We start from the raw sequence: 16,980 nt of genomic DNA on the forward strand, positions 1-16,980 counted from the left end.
CAGGCTTCAACATTAAAAACTTGCCACTTTTTAACAACTGGTTTCCACTCCTAAGTGTACGATTAAGCCAATTATAAGCACATCTCATCTGAGAGCAGTGAGCTTCCCTCCCCGAAGTTTTTGCTGACCTTCCTTCACAGAGGCTGTCCGTCGCCTTGTTCTTTTTCTCCCCTTATGATCTTCTTCCAGTATCTTATCATCAAAGCCAGTCAGCTCAATGGTTTCAGACTGACTGGTCGGTCCAGCTGAGAACCACTCTGGTTCTTCTTCCGTGTAGGAATCATTTCTTCTACGCTCACCAAAGACACGCTTACTATCCCCAAACTCCCTCTGGAAAAGTACACAATGCAAGATAAAAAATAAGATTCTAGTTAAGGCATTTCTACCTCAATCAGGTCTTGGTGAATGAAATACTGCTCAGTAGATCAATGAACACCCTTTGCTGTAGACCTGGAGCACCTCCCCACCCCCAGCTCTCTCTGGCTTAAGAATGGGCTACGTTCACCCAGCATCACAAAGAAACGTGGTGAACACGTGAGGTGCCAGAGGATCGAGAAGACAAACCCTGAAACGCTTGTCCTTGTAGTCCCTCTCTCGGTCTCTGTCCCTCAAGTCCCGCAGGTCCTTATCACTAAGACGGTGATCCTTCTCAAAGGTCCGAGCAGAGATTATCCTTCCACTGCCAATCCTTCGTCCACCAAGCAGGCGGAGCCCATCAGTGTCTTTCTCCAGCGGGCTTCCTGAGCGCCGGGAGCTAGTGGCAGCCGTTACGTGGCAGCCCCCTCCGAAGCTTCGTCTCTGCGGGCTGAGAACAACGTCTAAGTCATCTTCTTTCACACGCTCCCGTGGATCTGGAAAGATGCCGGAAAAGGAAAGTTAAGCAAACCAGCAAGGGCACTTTTGCTCCTCAGGTGGTCTGTCCATGACTGGTGGCCGTGGAGGTAATGGAAAAGTCACCACTAAAGCAGCTACAGAGTAACATGTACATTACCTCTTCAAAGAAGACTGACTGAGCCTTCTGCTTCTCTTTGGAGAAATAAGTGTACCTCATAATAAATGATTTTCCATGATTAATCTCCACAATCCCTTTATTTTGACTAAGTCCTTACCTAGGTAATTATTAGCAAATGTTTAGTCAACTAATAAACTAGAGTAAGTATCAATATTTCAAACAGTAACTACTTAAAAAGTTAAAATGTCTCTTCAACAAACGGTGTTGAATAGGTGGATATCCACATGCCAAAAAAATGACTTGAAGTCATACCTACTATCATATACAAAAATTAACTCAAAATGGATTATAGACATGACACCTAGAACTATATAAAACTTCTAGAAGAAAATATGGAGAAAATCTCTGTGACATTGGGTTAGTAAAGTTTTTTTAGGCACAATACCAAGAAAACAATTCATTTAAAAAAATGATAAACCGCTTCATCAAGATTTAAAACTGCTCTTTGAAAGGTATTGTTCAGAGAAATGCAGACACAAGTCACAGACTGGGAGAACACATTTCAAAGGCATGCATCTGGTAAAGGACCTGTATCCAGTATAAATAAAAACCCTTAAGTGGGGGAGGGTATAGCTCAGTGGTGGAGCACATGCTTAGTTAGCATGCACGAGGTTCTGGGTTCAATCCCCCATACCTCCATCAAATAGGCAACTAAACCTAATTACAATTACCTACCCCCACCAAGGGAAAAAAAAAAAGCACAAGTGGAGGATTAAAAAAAAATTGTGAGATCTCTTAAAAAAAAGAGAGAGAAAAAGGAAAAACTCTTAAAAACTCAAACAAAAACAAAAATGGATAAATGGTTTGAATAGACATTTCCCAAAGAAAATACATGGATGGCAAATAAGTACATGAAAAGATATTCAACATTATTCTTTAGAGAAATGAAATTAAACAATAATGCGATACCACAATACACCTATCAGAATGGCTGAAATAAAAATGACTGACCGTTCCAAGTGCTGGTAAGGATGTGAAGCAAGTGGAACTCTCATATACTTCCGGTCGAAATGTAAAATGGTACACCCACTTCAGAAAACAGCTTGACAGCTTCTCAAAACGTTAAAGCATATGTCTATACAGAGACTTCTACACGAATGTTCAAAGTAGTTTTGGTCAAAAACTGAAACAACCCAAATGTCTATCAACTGTGGCAAATTCATACAATGGAATACTACCAGGCAATAAAAAGGAACGAACTATTTATACACCCAACAACATGAATCTTAAAACAATTATCCTAAGTGAACGAAACTACCCAAAGAGTACATACTCTATAGTTTCATTTATATTAAATTCTAGGAAACGTAAACCATAGTGACAGAAAGTAGACCAGTGCCTCCCCTGGGGAAGTGTGAGGAAGGACGCAGCAGGTACTAGGAGACTTTTAGTGGTGATGGAAATGCTTATTACTTCAATTGTGCCAATGGTTTCATGATGTATACACAAGTCATCAAATGGTACACTTTATGTGTACCATACCTACTGTATGCCAATTTTATCTCAATAAAGGTGTAAGAAAAGTAAAAGTCACCACAGACACACAATTTCTTCCTAGGACAGTCAGAAAACTAAATATAAGTCCAAATGAGGAAAACCTTTAATCCTCTCACCAGAAACACTTCCTAAAATGTTTTGGTGTGCACTTTAGAATTTCCATCTTTTTTTTTTTTTTAAATAAGATACAACATGGGCAATTTTGTATAACTTGGTAAACACGTCTCCAATGTTTTAACAGCTGAGCAATGTACTCCTACATATGGATAAACCAAAGTTTACTCCATTCATTTCTACTGCTGAATATCTAGGTTGCTAAGTTTTCATCTTTTTAATAAAGTCTCTGCACATCTTTAATGATTCTGTTAGAATAAATTCTTTGCTCAAGGGACATCACTGCACTACATGTACTGACAAACTGTGTAGAAGGTCTTACAGCTCAAGCTAGAGTCACCCCATCTTCTTTGTCAGTTCCAAGTTTGTTTTATGATGGGTCTTCCGCTCATCTCAAGAGGAGGTCCTCGTCTAACAAGTTCTTTGACGGCTTCTACATAGCCAGGACTCCATTTCACTCTGCAGACTCTGTTCTATTTTAAAGGGGTAAAGGTATGGAAGATCAAGCTTTACTCCAGTCTCAAACCATACCCAAACCCGGTATTCAGATCACAAGCCACTGTGAGTTAAGAATTGCCAGAATTGATTTACGCCTGAGGACGAGTCTCACATGAGACTAAACATAGGCAGCTTTTCGCTCCCTACCACACCTCACTCAGTTATTCACATCAGTGAAAGACATCGGTACTTTTAACATGAAAGCACAAAGCCCAGTACAGCCCACTCACCACTGCTGTACAGGAAGGCTATGATTTTACTCTGGTAGCTAATCAGAAAAAATCCAACTGTCAAGTCAGTTTCCTAATAATGACACTGTCTCCCAATGCATAAAACTCACACAGTGAGAATGAAGTCAGCAGCAAAGAGCATCGTCTCCAAAATTGCTACCCGCATTTGAGTGACTGTGCGTACCTACTATCCTGCGCACCAAGGAAGGCCGGTCTGTATCCAACTCTTTCTTCAGACCTTCCACTGGTGAGCTCCGCCCGGAAGCTGGGTAGAGGGAGGCATGCCACTTCTCAGGGTCCCAGACACCATCACTGCAGGTCAAAGGGTAACAACAGTTAGCACTTGCATTCGTGAACTGCATACGTAGCCTAATTTCTAAACTTCTTCAGTTAGTAAGTTATGGAAATCCCTTTCCAATATAAAACTTCATGGATGCCATCAGAATGATTACCTCTTTTAAGACGAAAACAACTAATAATTTCAGTAGCACTTTGTTGTTGCTCACATTAACAGCAACAGTCATTTGAAAACCAACGGTCTGTGTGTAAATGAAACATTCAGACCACAAACCTTGTTGTTCACAGTACCTATGCCTGTCCTATACACAGAAATGCTTCATAAACAATGATTACTCAAGTTCATTGAAGATTAGTACAAGGAGGGAAAAAACCCTTAATTCTCTCACTACAAGTGGCTTCTGGAATGGTTGGTGTGTATTTTTCCAGAATTTATAGGTATAGTCTCAGTTTCTCCCAGAAGTAGGACAGATAGCTCTTAAGAGTCGAAAATGCATGGCTTGGGTTTTATTTTGGTACTGCCTCTCTGATGACTGGGTGGCAGGTGGGCAGAGCAGAAGCTTTGGAGCCCAAGGACCTGGTACCAAATTCTAGCTCTGCCATCACCACCAGGGACATCCTGGACACATTACTGAGCTATGCCCTTCAGTCTGCTGCAGAAAGGGCTTCCTCACCCCCAAGTCACACCAGGCTGTGCTACACACCAGCACTGCACTCTGCCCGTGTCCCTCACAACCTGTGCTGGCGGTAATGATAAACTCGCACGAGTATTTGACTGTGTCCTCCCACAGACCCTGTTCCATGCCGACGGTGTCTGACAGATTCCGATGCAGTAGCTGCCACACAGCAGGTAGCAGCTAAACATTTCTAGAAAAGGTGAGTAAACCTCTCAAACACACAATGAAGGAGGTATTACCTATCTTCTAGTGTGGTGGTGAGGATTGCTTACTTGGAGTTTAAGAACCCAACAAATTTTAGTTCTCTAAGAGAAAGAGCAGAATGAGAAACTCTTTCCTCCATTTCTCTTATTTTCATTACTATTATTAGGCACAATGTTTCCACTTCAGAATAAAAGTATGTGTGCCCATGATAACTTTACTTTACGCCAAGAAGAAAATAGTTGTAGCAAGAAAATTCAATTTGAGGCGTAAAAAAGCTTTACTGCTTTAAGATGAAAGAAAAAAAAAAAAAAGCTTATCTGAGACTTAGCAAAAAATCCGAACCAACTGGAATAGTTATTATTCAAGCATCACTTTCATCAGGGAAAAGTAGTGAGAAGTCTAGATTTAGCAACCTTCTAAACAGTCCATGTACAAAATTTAAAAAGCATATTCTATTCAACCAAAAAATTAAAGACACTTTATGTTAAAAAAAAATGAGGGCCATGGGTTCAATTCCCAGTACTTCCTCTAAGAATAAATAAGTAAACCCAATTACCTTCCCCCACCAAAAACAAAACACCCCACAAAAAACAAAAAACGTGGGCCAATATGAACCATCTACCTTGATATTTAAGTAACCTTAAAGTCTTAAGATAGTCATAAGGAGTGCAATGTAGGGATATTGTAAGAGACTGCAGACCACTTTTAGCTATGGCTTTCTCAAACCAAAGCCTTCTACCTCTTATGAAGGAGCCCAAGATATAAAAGGGGTAATCTGAATGGCTGAACTGTTCTTTCGTTTAGGGGGTGGGGAACTGATGAAGCTCAGAGTCCTCCTGATCCGCCCACCCCAGACAGGCCCTTGGAGGAGGACCCTCAAAGCACAGTGTGAAAAACCACGGGGAGAGAGGAGACCCTGGTGAAGATTCCTGTGTTCAAGTCTTAATTCTGCTTTCTGACTATGTGCCTTTGACCAAGTTATTTTCTAGTTTTAGTTTCAAAACCAGTTAGTTGAGAGAATATTGGTTTAGTTGTCCTTAGAGTTCCCTGCAGCTCAAATCTTTGAATAATGGTTTAAAGGAGTAAAGAAACTGATAAAGACAATGTAGCGAGATGCAGTTTGGTCACGTTCATAGCTTAAGAGCAACTTGTTTGTGTGGAAGCCCAATGTCATTGCCCCTGAAATCTCCCCACTCGTAATTCTAGCAAAACGATACAATTCTTAATTTAATAAATTTGGTGTAACAAAAAGTTCACCCCCCAAATACCTGTCGTATTTTTCAGAGAGGCATGAGGGCCTCTGCTTGGAATGAGGGCGTTCTTTTATATCCAAGAGCTCCTCCTAGAAAGAGAAATCAAATGGTGGTTTTTGAACAATATTTCTCAGGCCACATAATTTCAACTTATTTTTGTTCTCAGTAACTGAGTGTCTACCTCAAGCATTTCACATAGTTCTTATTTATTTACACCCTGATTTTTTCCAGGAAGGACCAGAGTCAGAGTAAGTTCAAGGTTCTTACAGGAAGCTCAAGCAGAACTGCAAGTGACTTAGTAGTGATCAGTTTCTTGCTAAAATACATTCTCTCTCTCACAGCAAAAAAAAAAAAAAAAAGTGACAATGAATATATGTATGTTCATGTGTAACTGAAAAATTGTGCTCTACAATGGAATTTGACACAACATTGTAAAATGACTATAACTCAATAAAAAATGTTGGAAAAAAAACATTCTCTCATAAATTTCTGTCCAATAATGTATTCCACAACACTCTGATCGAGGCATAGAAACTTCAGGCTCACATAAAACCTTCAGCTAACCTGACTACTCTTAAATACATTAGATACCAGTTTGTAAGGGGACAGATTTATTTTTTAATACATAGTAAAACCACCCAAAACACCCATATACCATTTACCTGATTTGCCTGTTGTAAACATCTCCCCGCCCTGCCTCTATGTGCTTTACCATTTGGGCTCTCCATACATAATTTTTTTTGGAGGGTGGGAGGGACCATTTAAGGGTAAATTGCACAAGTTTTAGTCCTGTACCCCTAAACACTTTAGCGCCTATTTCTTAAGAATGAGGATATTCTTTCACAGCCTTTTTTTTTCCAGTTCCATGAGAGAATTAATCCCTATAGAAAATAACGTGGGAGACTATATTTCCACTCTCCCAAAGATTTTACTTGGTCAGTGTCATTTTAGATGCATAGGAGAGAAGTGAATCCATTACATTCAGTGGAGTCTTGGGCAAAAGGGCTCACTCACGTCAGCAGAACCGGGTTGAGAAGTGCTGTCGGTTTTATATAACCAGTAACACCTACCTAATCTCTCCCTCTGGATTCCAATTTTGTCAACTGACCCAATAATCTCCCTTATAGCACCTTTTATTAGAATCTAATACAAGATCCAGCCTAGAACCAGATATTGGTTGTCATGTCTCTTTGGTCTCTAATCTGGAACATTTCTACAACTTCCTTTGTCTTTGATGACATTAGCATTTCTAAAGAATACAGCCTACTTTTTGTTTTTTAATAGAACATTATTCATTTTGGGTTTGTCTAATGTTTCATGATTAGACGGAGGCTAAGCATCTCTGCAGCAGAACACTAACCTAAGAGATGTCCACTCACAGTATCACCTCTGGACACCTACATCATCCATCTGTCCCCATTAGTGATGTTAACTTTGACCACTCAGCCCAAGTACTCTCCAGTTTTACTCTGTAATTACAACTTTAAAACGTGCAATCGGTATGGCTTTCATCAAAGTTTCCCCCTAAATTTAGCACCTATTGGTGATTCTCAGCCAAACCAATCTTGATTTTCCAACTGCAGGCCTCCTTCCACAATTACCAGTCAGCACTTGGCATTCCCCCGTACACACAAGCCCTCCCTTCTCCATTTCTTTACCTATTCATTACTGGCATGGGCTCACAGATTCCCAGTTTTTCCAATGGTCTTTAATTCATCAATGTCCTTAATTATTTTGGTGCTCACATTCAGAGCCTCTTCAAGCTGGCCCCTGTATCCTTTTGACATGCTCCATCATTTTTTTTAAAAAGCACTTCCTTACTGTCTTATTTTGTACCCATCCTGTCCTCTCCCCAGACTCTGCCATTTCTCTGAGAAATCCTATTTCTTGTAAGTGGGGAATGGTGTATGAAATCAAGACCTGGGATCTGGCTATCCTCATTTGCATCTAGGCCCTTTCAGCAGAACTAGAAAATACCTGTAGGTATTTATGTGCGCACACACACACACACCTGCTCACATACATGCATATACACACAACCAATGCCTCCTTAAATAAGCATTTTCACAATAAAGTGAAAAAGCAATCCTCAAACTTTCAGTACTAGTAAAATTCTACAACTGCCTTGCAAAGTCACCGTGCGTGACCTTTCTAGCACCCCGTCACAGGCCTCACAACAGAATGCCTGCTGCTTCTCTGACGACTGCTTCCCACGTCGCAGGGTACACATGGAGGGATACGTTTACTCTCAGCCCACAGGAGCCACTGCATGTAAGCATGCTATGAAACCACACCACTCAGTGTTTTCAGACACCTGAGGTGCCTAAATGTCTTCTCCGTGATAGCAATGTGCCCTAGAACTGGAAAACATTTTAGTTTTAAAACCAGAATATCAACCAGGCATTTACAGTTATTTAGGGTTTAATTTATGAATTATGTCTTATCATTTGGGTAGAAATACCTAGAGAAATTTAGAAGTCTGAGATAAACAAAATTCAAAATTTAAGACAATGTCTAGAGGCTACTCAAAATTCTGAAAAAATTGTCAAAGCACTGACATATCACCTGCAAATTGACAGTGGAGACTGAAGTCCAATGAAATCTGCAGGGTAAACAGTGACAGAGGGGCAGATGTGACACAAATTTGGTGGTATGGCATGGGGTGGATAGACCAACAGTAGTTGTGAAGGCAGCAGATGTAACAATACAGAATTCCTAACAGTAGGGCTTAAAACATTTTCCAGTAAAAACAGGAAGGACCTTGCAATATAGGAAATGCTTATACATACACTACAGAAAAAAAGCAAAGCAATTTTCTGATAATAAAAGCAACCCAAAGATTATTACATATCCCCTTATGCCATCACCCTCAAATCCAAATATTAAACTAAAAACCCTAGTATACTATTAAACCAAGGGCAATATATTTCATGCTTAAATATGTATATTCTCAATGTACAAAAACTTGCTAAACAATGGGGCTCCAAATTATAATACGGAGTCCAAGTGATAGGTGTTCTCTATTTATTACTACAGTTGTTTGCCAAAACTCTGATTTTATGTATTTATTTAGGAGTCAACTTGGAAAAATTGACATTTTAACACAGCCACAAACATGTTGAAGGACCAAAATGTTCTATTTATAGGGATCAAAAAATATTTAAACAAAGGTAACAAACAGCCTTATAAAAAAGGGAACTAAGGACACTAAGGAGAGATGACAGTGCAATGTAGCATGGTACCCTGGATGGACTTCTGGAACAGAAGGACATTAGTTTAAAATTAAGGAAATGTGAATAAAATATGGACTTCAGTTAATTACAATGTATCAATCTTGTTAATTGTAACAAATGTACCACACTAATGGAAGATACTAATAAAGAAAACTGGGTGAGGGGTTTATAAGAACTCTACTATTTTCCTAGCTTTTCTGTAAATCTAGAACTGTTCCCCCAAAAAAGGTTTACCACTACCTCATACCATATGCAAAAATTAACTCAAAATGTATCAAAGACCTAAACATTAGAGTTATGACTGTAAAACTCTTAGAAGAAAACATATGTGTAAATATTCATGACCTTGGATTAAGCAATGTTATTTAACTATGACACCAAAAGGCTGAGCAACCAAAGGAAAAAAAATAAGTAAATCTTCAAATTTAGAAACTTTCATGCTTCATATGACACTATCAAGACAGTGAAAAAACAACCTACAGGACAGAAAAAAAATTTACAAATCATCTATTTGATAAGGGGTCTAGAAGCCAAAATATAGACAGAACTCATACAACACAACAACAAAAAGACAACTACCCAATTTAAACCAGGTAAAAAAAAAAATATCAAAGATTTCTCTCCAAAGATAAACATCATTCATTTTGGCCATTTGTGTAACATCATTAGTCATCAGGCAAATACCACAGTGAGATACCACTCCACGTCTACTGGGATGGCTGTTTAAAAAATGAAAATAAGTTATTGACAAGGATATGAAGAAACTGGAACCTTCTAGCATTGCTGATAGGAATGGAAAATGGTACAGCTGCTGTGGAAAATGGTGGCAGTTCCTCAGAAAGTTAAACACAGTCACTGCGTGACCCAGCAATTTCACTCCTAGGTATACACCAAAGAACTGAAAAAATTATGTTCAGGCAAAAACCTCGTACACGAATGCTCACAGCAGCATTATGCACAGTAGCCCACGAGTTTAAACAACCCATACATCTACCGACTGATGAATGGATAAACAAAATACGGTAAACATATAAGATGGAATATTTAGTAATAAAAAGGAATCAAATACTGATACATAGTACAACATGAACCTTGAAGACACTGTTAAGTGAAAGCAGCCAGACACAAAAAGCCACATGTTATATGATTCCATTTATATGCAATATTCGTAATAGGTAAATCCAGAGTCAAAAAGCAGGTTAATGGTTGCCAGGGGCTGGGGGAAGGGGGCAAGAGGGGGTGATTGCGAATGGGTACAGAGTTTTTGTTTGCAGTGATGAAAATATTCTGGAATTAGATAGTAGTCATGGTTGTACAAATTTGTGAATTTATTAAGAACCACTAAGTGGTACACTTTAAAAGGGGAGAATTTTACGTATGTGAATTCTATCTCGACAACAAAAATTTTTTAAGTAAACTAAACTAGGAGGTTCAGTTACCAGAGGTTAATGTTTTGTTTGATTTCTCTTACAGACTTATCGCTCTAACCACAGATTAATAAATGCCAGCTACTCTCTGATACAAAAGAGTGGCTCAGGTTGGTAAAAATGTTTTTACTTTTCCCTCCCATTTTATTCCATTTTTCTTTGTTGACTTTATATGCTTGACATATACCAGGTACGAATAAATGCTCTAGAAACTGTACAAACTTGACAGGCTTATACAGGCATAAGGTAGAGCAGGGAGCCAGCAGCACCATGTGTGCCAGGGTATCCCTCTGACCAATGGTTAAAACACAGCCCATCTGTCTATAGAGGATGAGCAGCCATTTTCCTCATTAATAGGCTGAGAACAGGGAAAACAACAATTCTTGGATTGTAATAGCTGCTGGGAATAACTTTAAATATCTAGGTAAAACTACACTTACTACTCTTGAGAACAGGGCTTCTTTAGCCAGTTTCATGGCCTCAAGGAAGCCATATACAAAGTGTACTAGTGCAGCAATTCCTGTAATGTGTTCCTCTCCAGTGGAGATCCAAAGACCTCCAGTGGACCCCACAGAGGTTAAGAAGTAGTGCTTTAAACCAACCACGTTTTTCAAAATGTGGCACAGTCCACGCGGACATTTACAGAAAAAAGAAATCCTTCTCATGGGGTTCAAAGAACTAACTCTGTTACCTCTAGCAATGTCCTAAGTTGCTTAAGATGGTACCTCAGCCCAAGAGGACCCCCCCCCCACAACCTTAAGCAAGGAGAGAAACCATAATGTAAGTCACTACATAGTTTGCTCTTTCCTAACTGTCCACAGAACACTTCTGGTGTGCCAGGCTCTGTGTCCCCCACAGGCAGACGACTGCTGTCCCCACAGCTCTCCAGCCTCTCAAGACAAGTGTTCTTGAACTTGCCATCTCCTCAAGAGCCCTTAGAGCAAATTACTTCTTGAAAGGAATCCCTTTGGGATATTTTCAAAGAAAACCTTCAACTTTGGCTAAAAGCAAAAAACTTGTAAAGTGCTCATTCTTAATTGGGAGTGCTCCCTCCCTGTGAGTATTTCATGGGGAAATGTGAGATAGTCCTAGTAACCCACAGAAACGTACCGATTGTGGACAAATTCACTAAAATTACCATCTGGACAAAAGAAGAGTTATTACCTGAGACCTTACTTTTTGCATGGTTACAAAACCTGACCAGGCAAGAACAAGCTGCTAATCGCCCAAGAGTCCCACACCCAAGGAAGCATGAACACATCTTAGTTTTAGCAGCCTTCCTTAAAGAATATTTGTCACACCTTCCCAAACAATCTAATTACTAATTACTGGTATTTATTGGTAATGGAAATTACTAAAATGGACACCCACTTTCAGTGATCAGTATCAAAACAGGAAGCAAACGATGTGAGTAAAAGTCCAAAACAACAGTGGTTAAATCCGTTTCCAGTTTCCTTCTGCAGAAATCCCACGCAGAAGCAGCTGTGCATTCTGATGACATTGTGACATTACAGAATTTCACACAAGTCACTTATAGGAGATGAAAAGGAAGTATTCTTTACCTTCATGAGCTGAATTCAATTCACAAGTGTAAAAAGCCCATTTAAAAAAATTATGGTGGATATTTTGTAAAAACAAAACAAAACTCAGTTTTGTTTCACTGTTAATGGTCCGAATACTGTAAAAGCAACATAGTACCTAGCTCTTCCTAAAGGAGGCAGATGTCCCTGGAGCAGCATTTGGGTCTGGTCCCCCTTCAGCCTCCTCTCCCGTCTCCACCCTCCACATGCCCACTAACATTGGGCTTGGCCCATCAGGCTCTCACTCAGATGGCTGCTGACTGACCTGATATTTCAATCTACGGAGTCACATGACTTTTCTGAAAGGATTAGAAAGCTTTTAAAAATAGATCACAAAGGGGTAACAGCATCCACAGACGACAACCAGGGCAGTGGTGAACAACACAAGGGGCGCGTGGGGTTCAGCCCACGATCCCCCATTCGTGAGGCTTGCTGCTAAAAGGACAGCATTTAGACAGTCCTTACAGGTGGGTCAGGATTCAGACTGGATCTTGCATAGCCGAGAAGCAGCAGCACCTGGATTCGAGCCTCCAATGCTGACTTGATGCAAAGACTTCTTTTATTTAAAGAATTTATACAAGACTAAGAAAATGGAAATGGGGGAAAAAAGCAGGAAAACCTGTTTTTTCAGTTGATGGGGCCAATGCAACAAAAATAAATGTGTTTATTTTTTATTTAAAATGGCTTTTAAATGTGTTTACACAACTGATAAAAACAATGTAAAAACATTAAGTAAGCAGGTATATAAGTACCAGAAGGACACTTATGAAAATCATGTTTAGGGTGGTGGCATTACACTTTCAATAGTGCTTTCTGATTTCATATTGAAATGGTGATGCTGAAGGGGGAGGGTATAGCTCAGTGGTAGAGCATATGCTGAGCATGCATGAGGTCCTGGGTTCAATCCCCAGTAACTCTGTTCAAAAATAAATAAAAATAAGTAAACCTAATTACCACCCTCCCAAAAATTACAAACAAACAAACAAAAAACCCCCAAAACAAAAACAAACTAAAAGAAAAAAATGGCAATGGTTATTGTGACGTTTAGAAAATAAGCATCTCGACCTAAAGTTGGTATCTACAGGTATCTTTCAGTACCTCCCTCCACCCTTACTGTATTATAAAGTGTTGAAGTAAGTGTTCCAGTCACTTTTCTAAGCACTTGATATTCACTTTCTCATTTACTCCCCACAAAAATCTTATGGGGTAGATACTATTCTATTCTGTGTCTTACAGAGGAAAAGGATGAGATTCAGAGAAGCTGAGTACATGACTGAAGGCCACACAGGTTAAGTGGCAGAGCGGCAAGTCCCAAATTCGGCAGCAAGGCTTGTGGGCCCACATCCCTCATCTCTCCCCTGCTTCTCTTGAGAGGACAAGGGAAGGGGCACGAACCCTCCCAGCAGCTCTGTCACTCAGTGCTGGGTTTGTCCCTGTGCAGTGGGGACACTGGGAACTCTGAACAAACTGCTGCCTCCTTGGGCAGGCTTCCCCCAGGCCAGCTCCTCTCATAGTACCCCTTCCTGAATCAGAGGCTCTGCCCACAAATTTCTACGTCATAAGTTTCAGTTGTGAAATCACTGGTTCCTTATCTAGCTAGGAGTTCCCACCATGAGTGAGGAGGAGAGAAAATCCAGGCGACAAGGGACCTGAACCCCAACTTTTCAAGGAAAAGGACTGTACCAGGTAGAAGAGAGCAATGAGAAGACAGGATCTATGGTGTTGCCAGCCAGCCCCCTCTAAGAACTTCCAGTTACCTTTTCTGGACAGCTGAAACACCAAGGTGGTGTGACGATCTTTCATATTATAATTCTGCACAATATGAACAGGCACCTCTATTTTCATACCACCTTACAAGCTGTGTCTCACTGAAATGCCACCTGTTAGAGGCTACTACTCAACTTGGTTTATTAAAGATACCTATGAAGTTATCAAACAAGATCTCTGTAGAGCAAAAACTGACCATCTGACTACTGATTTCCACCTAGAATTTGAGTAAAAGAGTATTCTCAAAGGTTTGACCTCAAGTCTTGAAACGTATTCTTTCCAAGAAGGCCAGAAGGATCATTCAGTTATTCTGCTTCTGGTGCTCATCTGTTTTCTTAATGATTTTAAAGCTAAGACATAAACATGATGGTACCACTGTGACCAACTGCCCATTACAAACCACGATGGCTACCTTTAAAGATCCCTACACTGATAAGTAAAAGGGTGCCAATTCATAACTAGCCAAGGCAATGAAGAGCACTCTTGAAACTAAGCTCAGATAATCTAACACCTATTTTTCAGCTGGTAGATTTAACATGCATGGTTAACACTGGTCAGTATCACGGTGAATATTCTGAGTATCCTGTGCTTTTATTCTCTAACTGGCAGGTGACAGAATTTAATAAGGAGTCAGTGGCAAGATACAGGAGCAAAGGAGAAAAAGCACAAAGTATGTATAGTCTGTGACTTGAGAAAATTAGTCTGTTCACTTGAAGAAAAAAAGATGGATCTGAGGGTGGGGATCGGGGGCCATGGATATAGCTCAGTGGCAGAGCACGTGCTTAGCATGTATGAGGTCCTGGATTCAATCCCTAGTACCTCCATTAATAAATACATAAATCTAGTTATCTCCCTCCACCCCCTGCAAAAAAAAAAGTGGATCTGAACAGTGGGACTATACAAAAATATCTATTTTGTCTTTCAAGCAGAAGATGGCATCACTAATAGAAGAGCAGGTACAACTCACGAACGGTAAACAAGGATCTCTGGTGAAGGTAAGACAAAACTGAATGAGTCTCAAAGTTCTTCCACTAATAAGCATCACTACCTCATTTCCTAAACTAGTGGTTCTCAAATTTGAATCCGAGTTAGATTTCCTGACAGACTTGTTCAATACAGATGGCTGGGCCCTACACCTAGAGTTTGATTCAATAGCCTGAGATTTTGTATTTCTAACAATTTACCAGATGATGCTAAATGCTAGTTCGAGGACCACACTTTGAGAACTGCTGTCTAAACCATTTTTAATCCATGACTTTGAGATGAGACCCCACTCTATAACCTCCCATAGTCCTTTGACATAATGCAATCACTTTATAAATGCACATTTAAGTACTACCAAAACATAGCTTTTGGTCTTAGGAATCTGGCCTTATAAAATGGACCTGAATAGATTTATAAACTAAGGGCTCAAAACCCTGAGGCTAGCAGGTGCATATGATAAATCCACTTAAAACCATCCCAGACTAAGTCTCTGGGGTAAGTCTGCAAGTACCCAGTGTGACTCTGACTTCCTGAGACATTTGCGGAACCACAACAGACACCAGCTGAACCCTGAGGAGAAACTATCCATCTGAGTTGCTTGACAACATCAACACCATATTTCAGTGTCTCCATGGAAGACGAAAGCCTTGCTACTCAAAGCATAGTGAGTGGACCAGAAATATGGGCATCACCTGGGAACTGGTTATAAAGCTGAATTTTCAAACCCACCCCTAACCTAACAATCAGAATTCACACTTTACTAAGGTTCATAGGTGATCCCAAGACACACTGATGTTTGAGAAGCAAGCTAGAGGATGTCCTAACACACAGGGAAACTCTGGTCTTTTACCTTGAAAAGCACTCAAACGTGGACTACTCCACCTTCATGGGAGAAAAACCTTTGAATTCTGAACAGATTATTAAAGTTATAATAATGGAGCAGGGTCAAAGGTTAAGAAACCATGTTATCTGGCCAGTGTTTTTCTGACCTCGTAGTCAACATCCCACAATTACAAAAGTTTTCACAAAGTACACCACTTATACAAATCTCTGAGGACAGTTTCCTTCCACTGCCTCTAAACTTTCCAGCCTGTGAACCTGAAGTGGCAGAAGCATTACTAAATGTTTGTTTATTCCAATAGTTTGGTCTCAGCATGTGGACAGAGAGTAGGATGGCACAAATATTATTCCAGTTATAGAACCAACAGATCATTTACTATCATGTTAAGAACACAGGACTGTTTCAAACTTCCTTCAAAAGTAAAATGGCTTAGTTTGACTCAAATCCCACATAAAATTACCAGAGTGCTGAGAAACATACATATGAAAGAACTATCCTAACAGTGCCTAAACATGATTCTAAAATTGGCATTAACTAAATCCTCTTGAATGGGGTGGAAAGGAAACCTACTTCTAACTAAACTTGGTAAAGAAGATCATTAAATCTGAACTCCCCTGTCATTAACTTATAAAATTTCTTTAAGACACTTTTATCTAACTTTGGCAGAATTCCGAGTGGACAGTCAAAAATGGGCAATATTGAGCTTCTTAATTTTTACTGTAGACACATAAGTTCTACGCTAACTGAGACCAGTATCTTCCTAAAAATGACTCATGCATAAAAATAGATATACATAGAAGATGAAATATTCATGGTCCCCTCTGATGAATGTGTGAAAGTGATTCAAAAGCCTCTGTCTGAACTCTGTGAGCATCAGTCAGAACTTTCATTCAAAAAGTGCTGGGAGACTTGAATTCACATGAGCTTGTAAAAGCAGTTCAAATCAGTTTCCCTTCGTTTAATAAGCTTTTCTCCATTAGGAATTCACCTGTCAACAGTTTAGGTAATGAATTTAAGTTGTGAGACACTACTCAAGCACTCTTAGGTTTGAGAGGGCTGCATCTGGAAAGACCAAATCTGAAAGAAGTAAAGTGCTTTCTATCAGCTCACATTTGTTATGCCAAAACAGACTATATTAAGATAGCAATTCACCAAAAACCCTTTCACACCTGAAAGCACTTTTCCCCGTAGAAAGGTTGTTCATCTTAATGCTAAAAATGAGTATTACTCCAATAGCATTTGATACTTTATGAAGTAATAGTGGCATCACTGGTACCCAAACAAGGCCTGACTTTAAACTACTAACCAATCAGTACCCTGGGAAGCCAGGGACAGTAACCACATTTGAGTCCTTGTTTGGGTTCAT

The 16,980-nt window shown here is 39.8% G+C and overlaps 1 protein-coding gene across 5 annotated transcripts in view; it reads right to left on the minus strand.

The window, feature by feature from the left end:
• Window positions 1-16,980, minus strand: part of EIF4ENIF1 (eukaryotic translation initiation factor 4E nuclear import factor 1) — a 39,341-nt gene that overhangs the window by 20,302 nt on the left and 2,059 nt on the right. For all 5 annotated transcript variants that reach the window (XM_074356795.1, XM_074356797.1, XM_074356794.1 and 2 more), the window contains exons 3-6: window positions 5,798-5,871; window positions 3,536-3,663; window positions 565-851; window positions 129-330 (exon numbers count right to left, since the gene is read on the minus strand). In XM_074356795.1, coding sequence (XP_074212896.1) covers window positions 129-330; window positions 565-851; window positions 3,536-3,663; window positions 5,798-5,871 — 691 coding nt within the window. The remainder of the gene's footprint in view (window positions 1-128; window positions 331-564; window positions 852-3,535; window positions 3,664-5,797; window positions 5,872-16,980) is intronic.

The sequence above is a fragment of the Camelus bactrianus genome, chromosome 32, assembly GCF_048773025.1.
Source record: "Camelus bactrianus isolate YW-2024 breed Bactrian camel chromosome 32, ASM4877302v1, whole genome shotgun sequence".
Lineage (NCBI taxonomy): Eukaryota > Metazoa > Chordata > Mammalia > Artiodactyla > Camelidae > Camelus > Camelus bactrianus.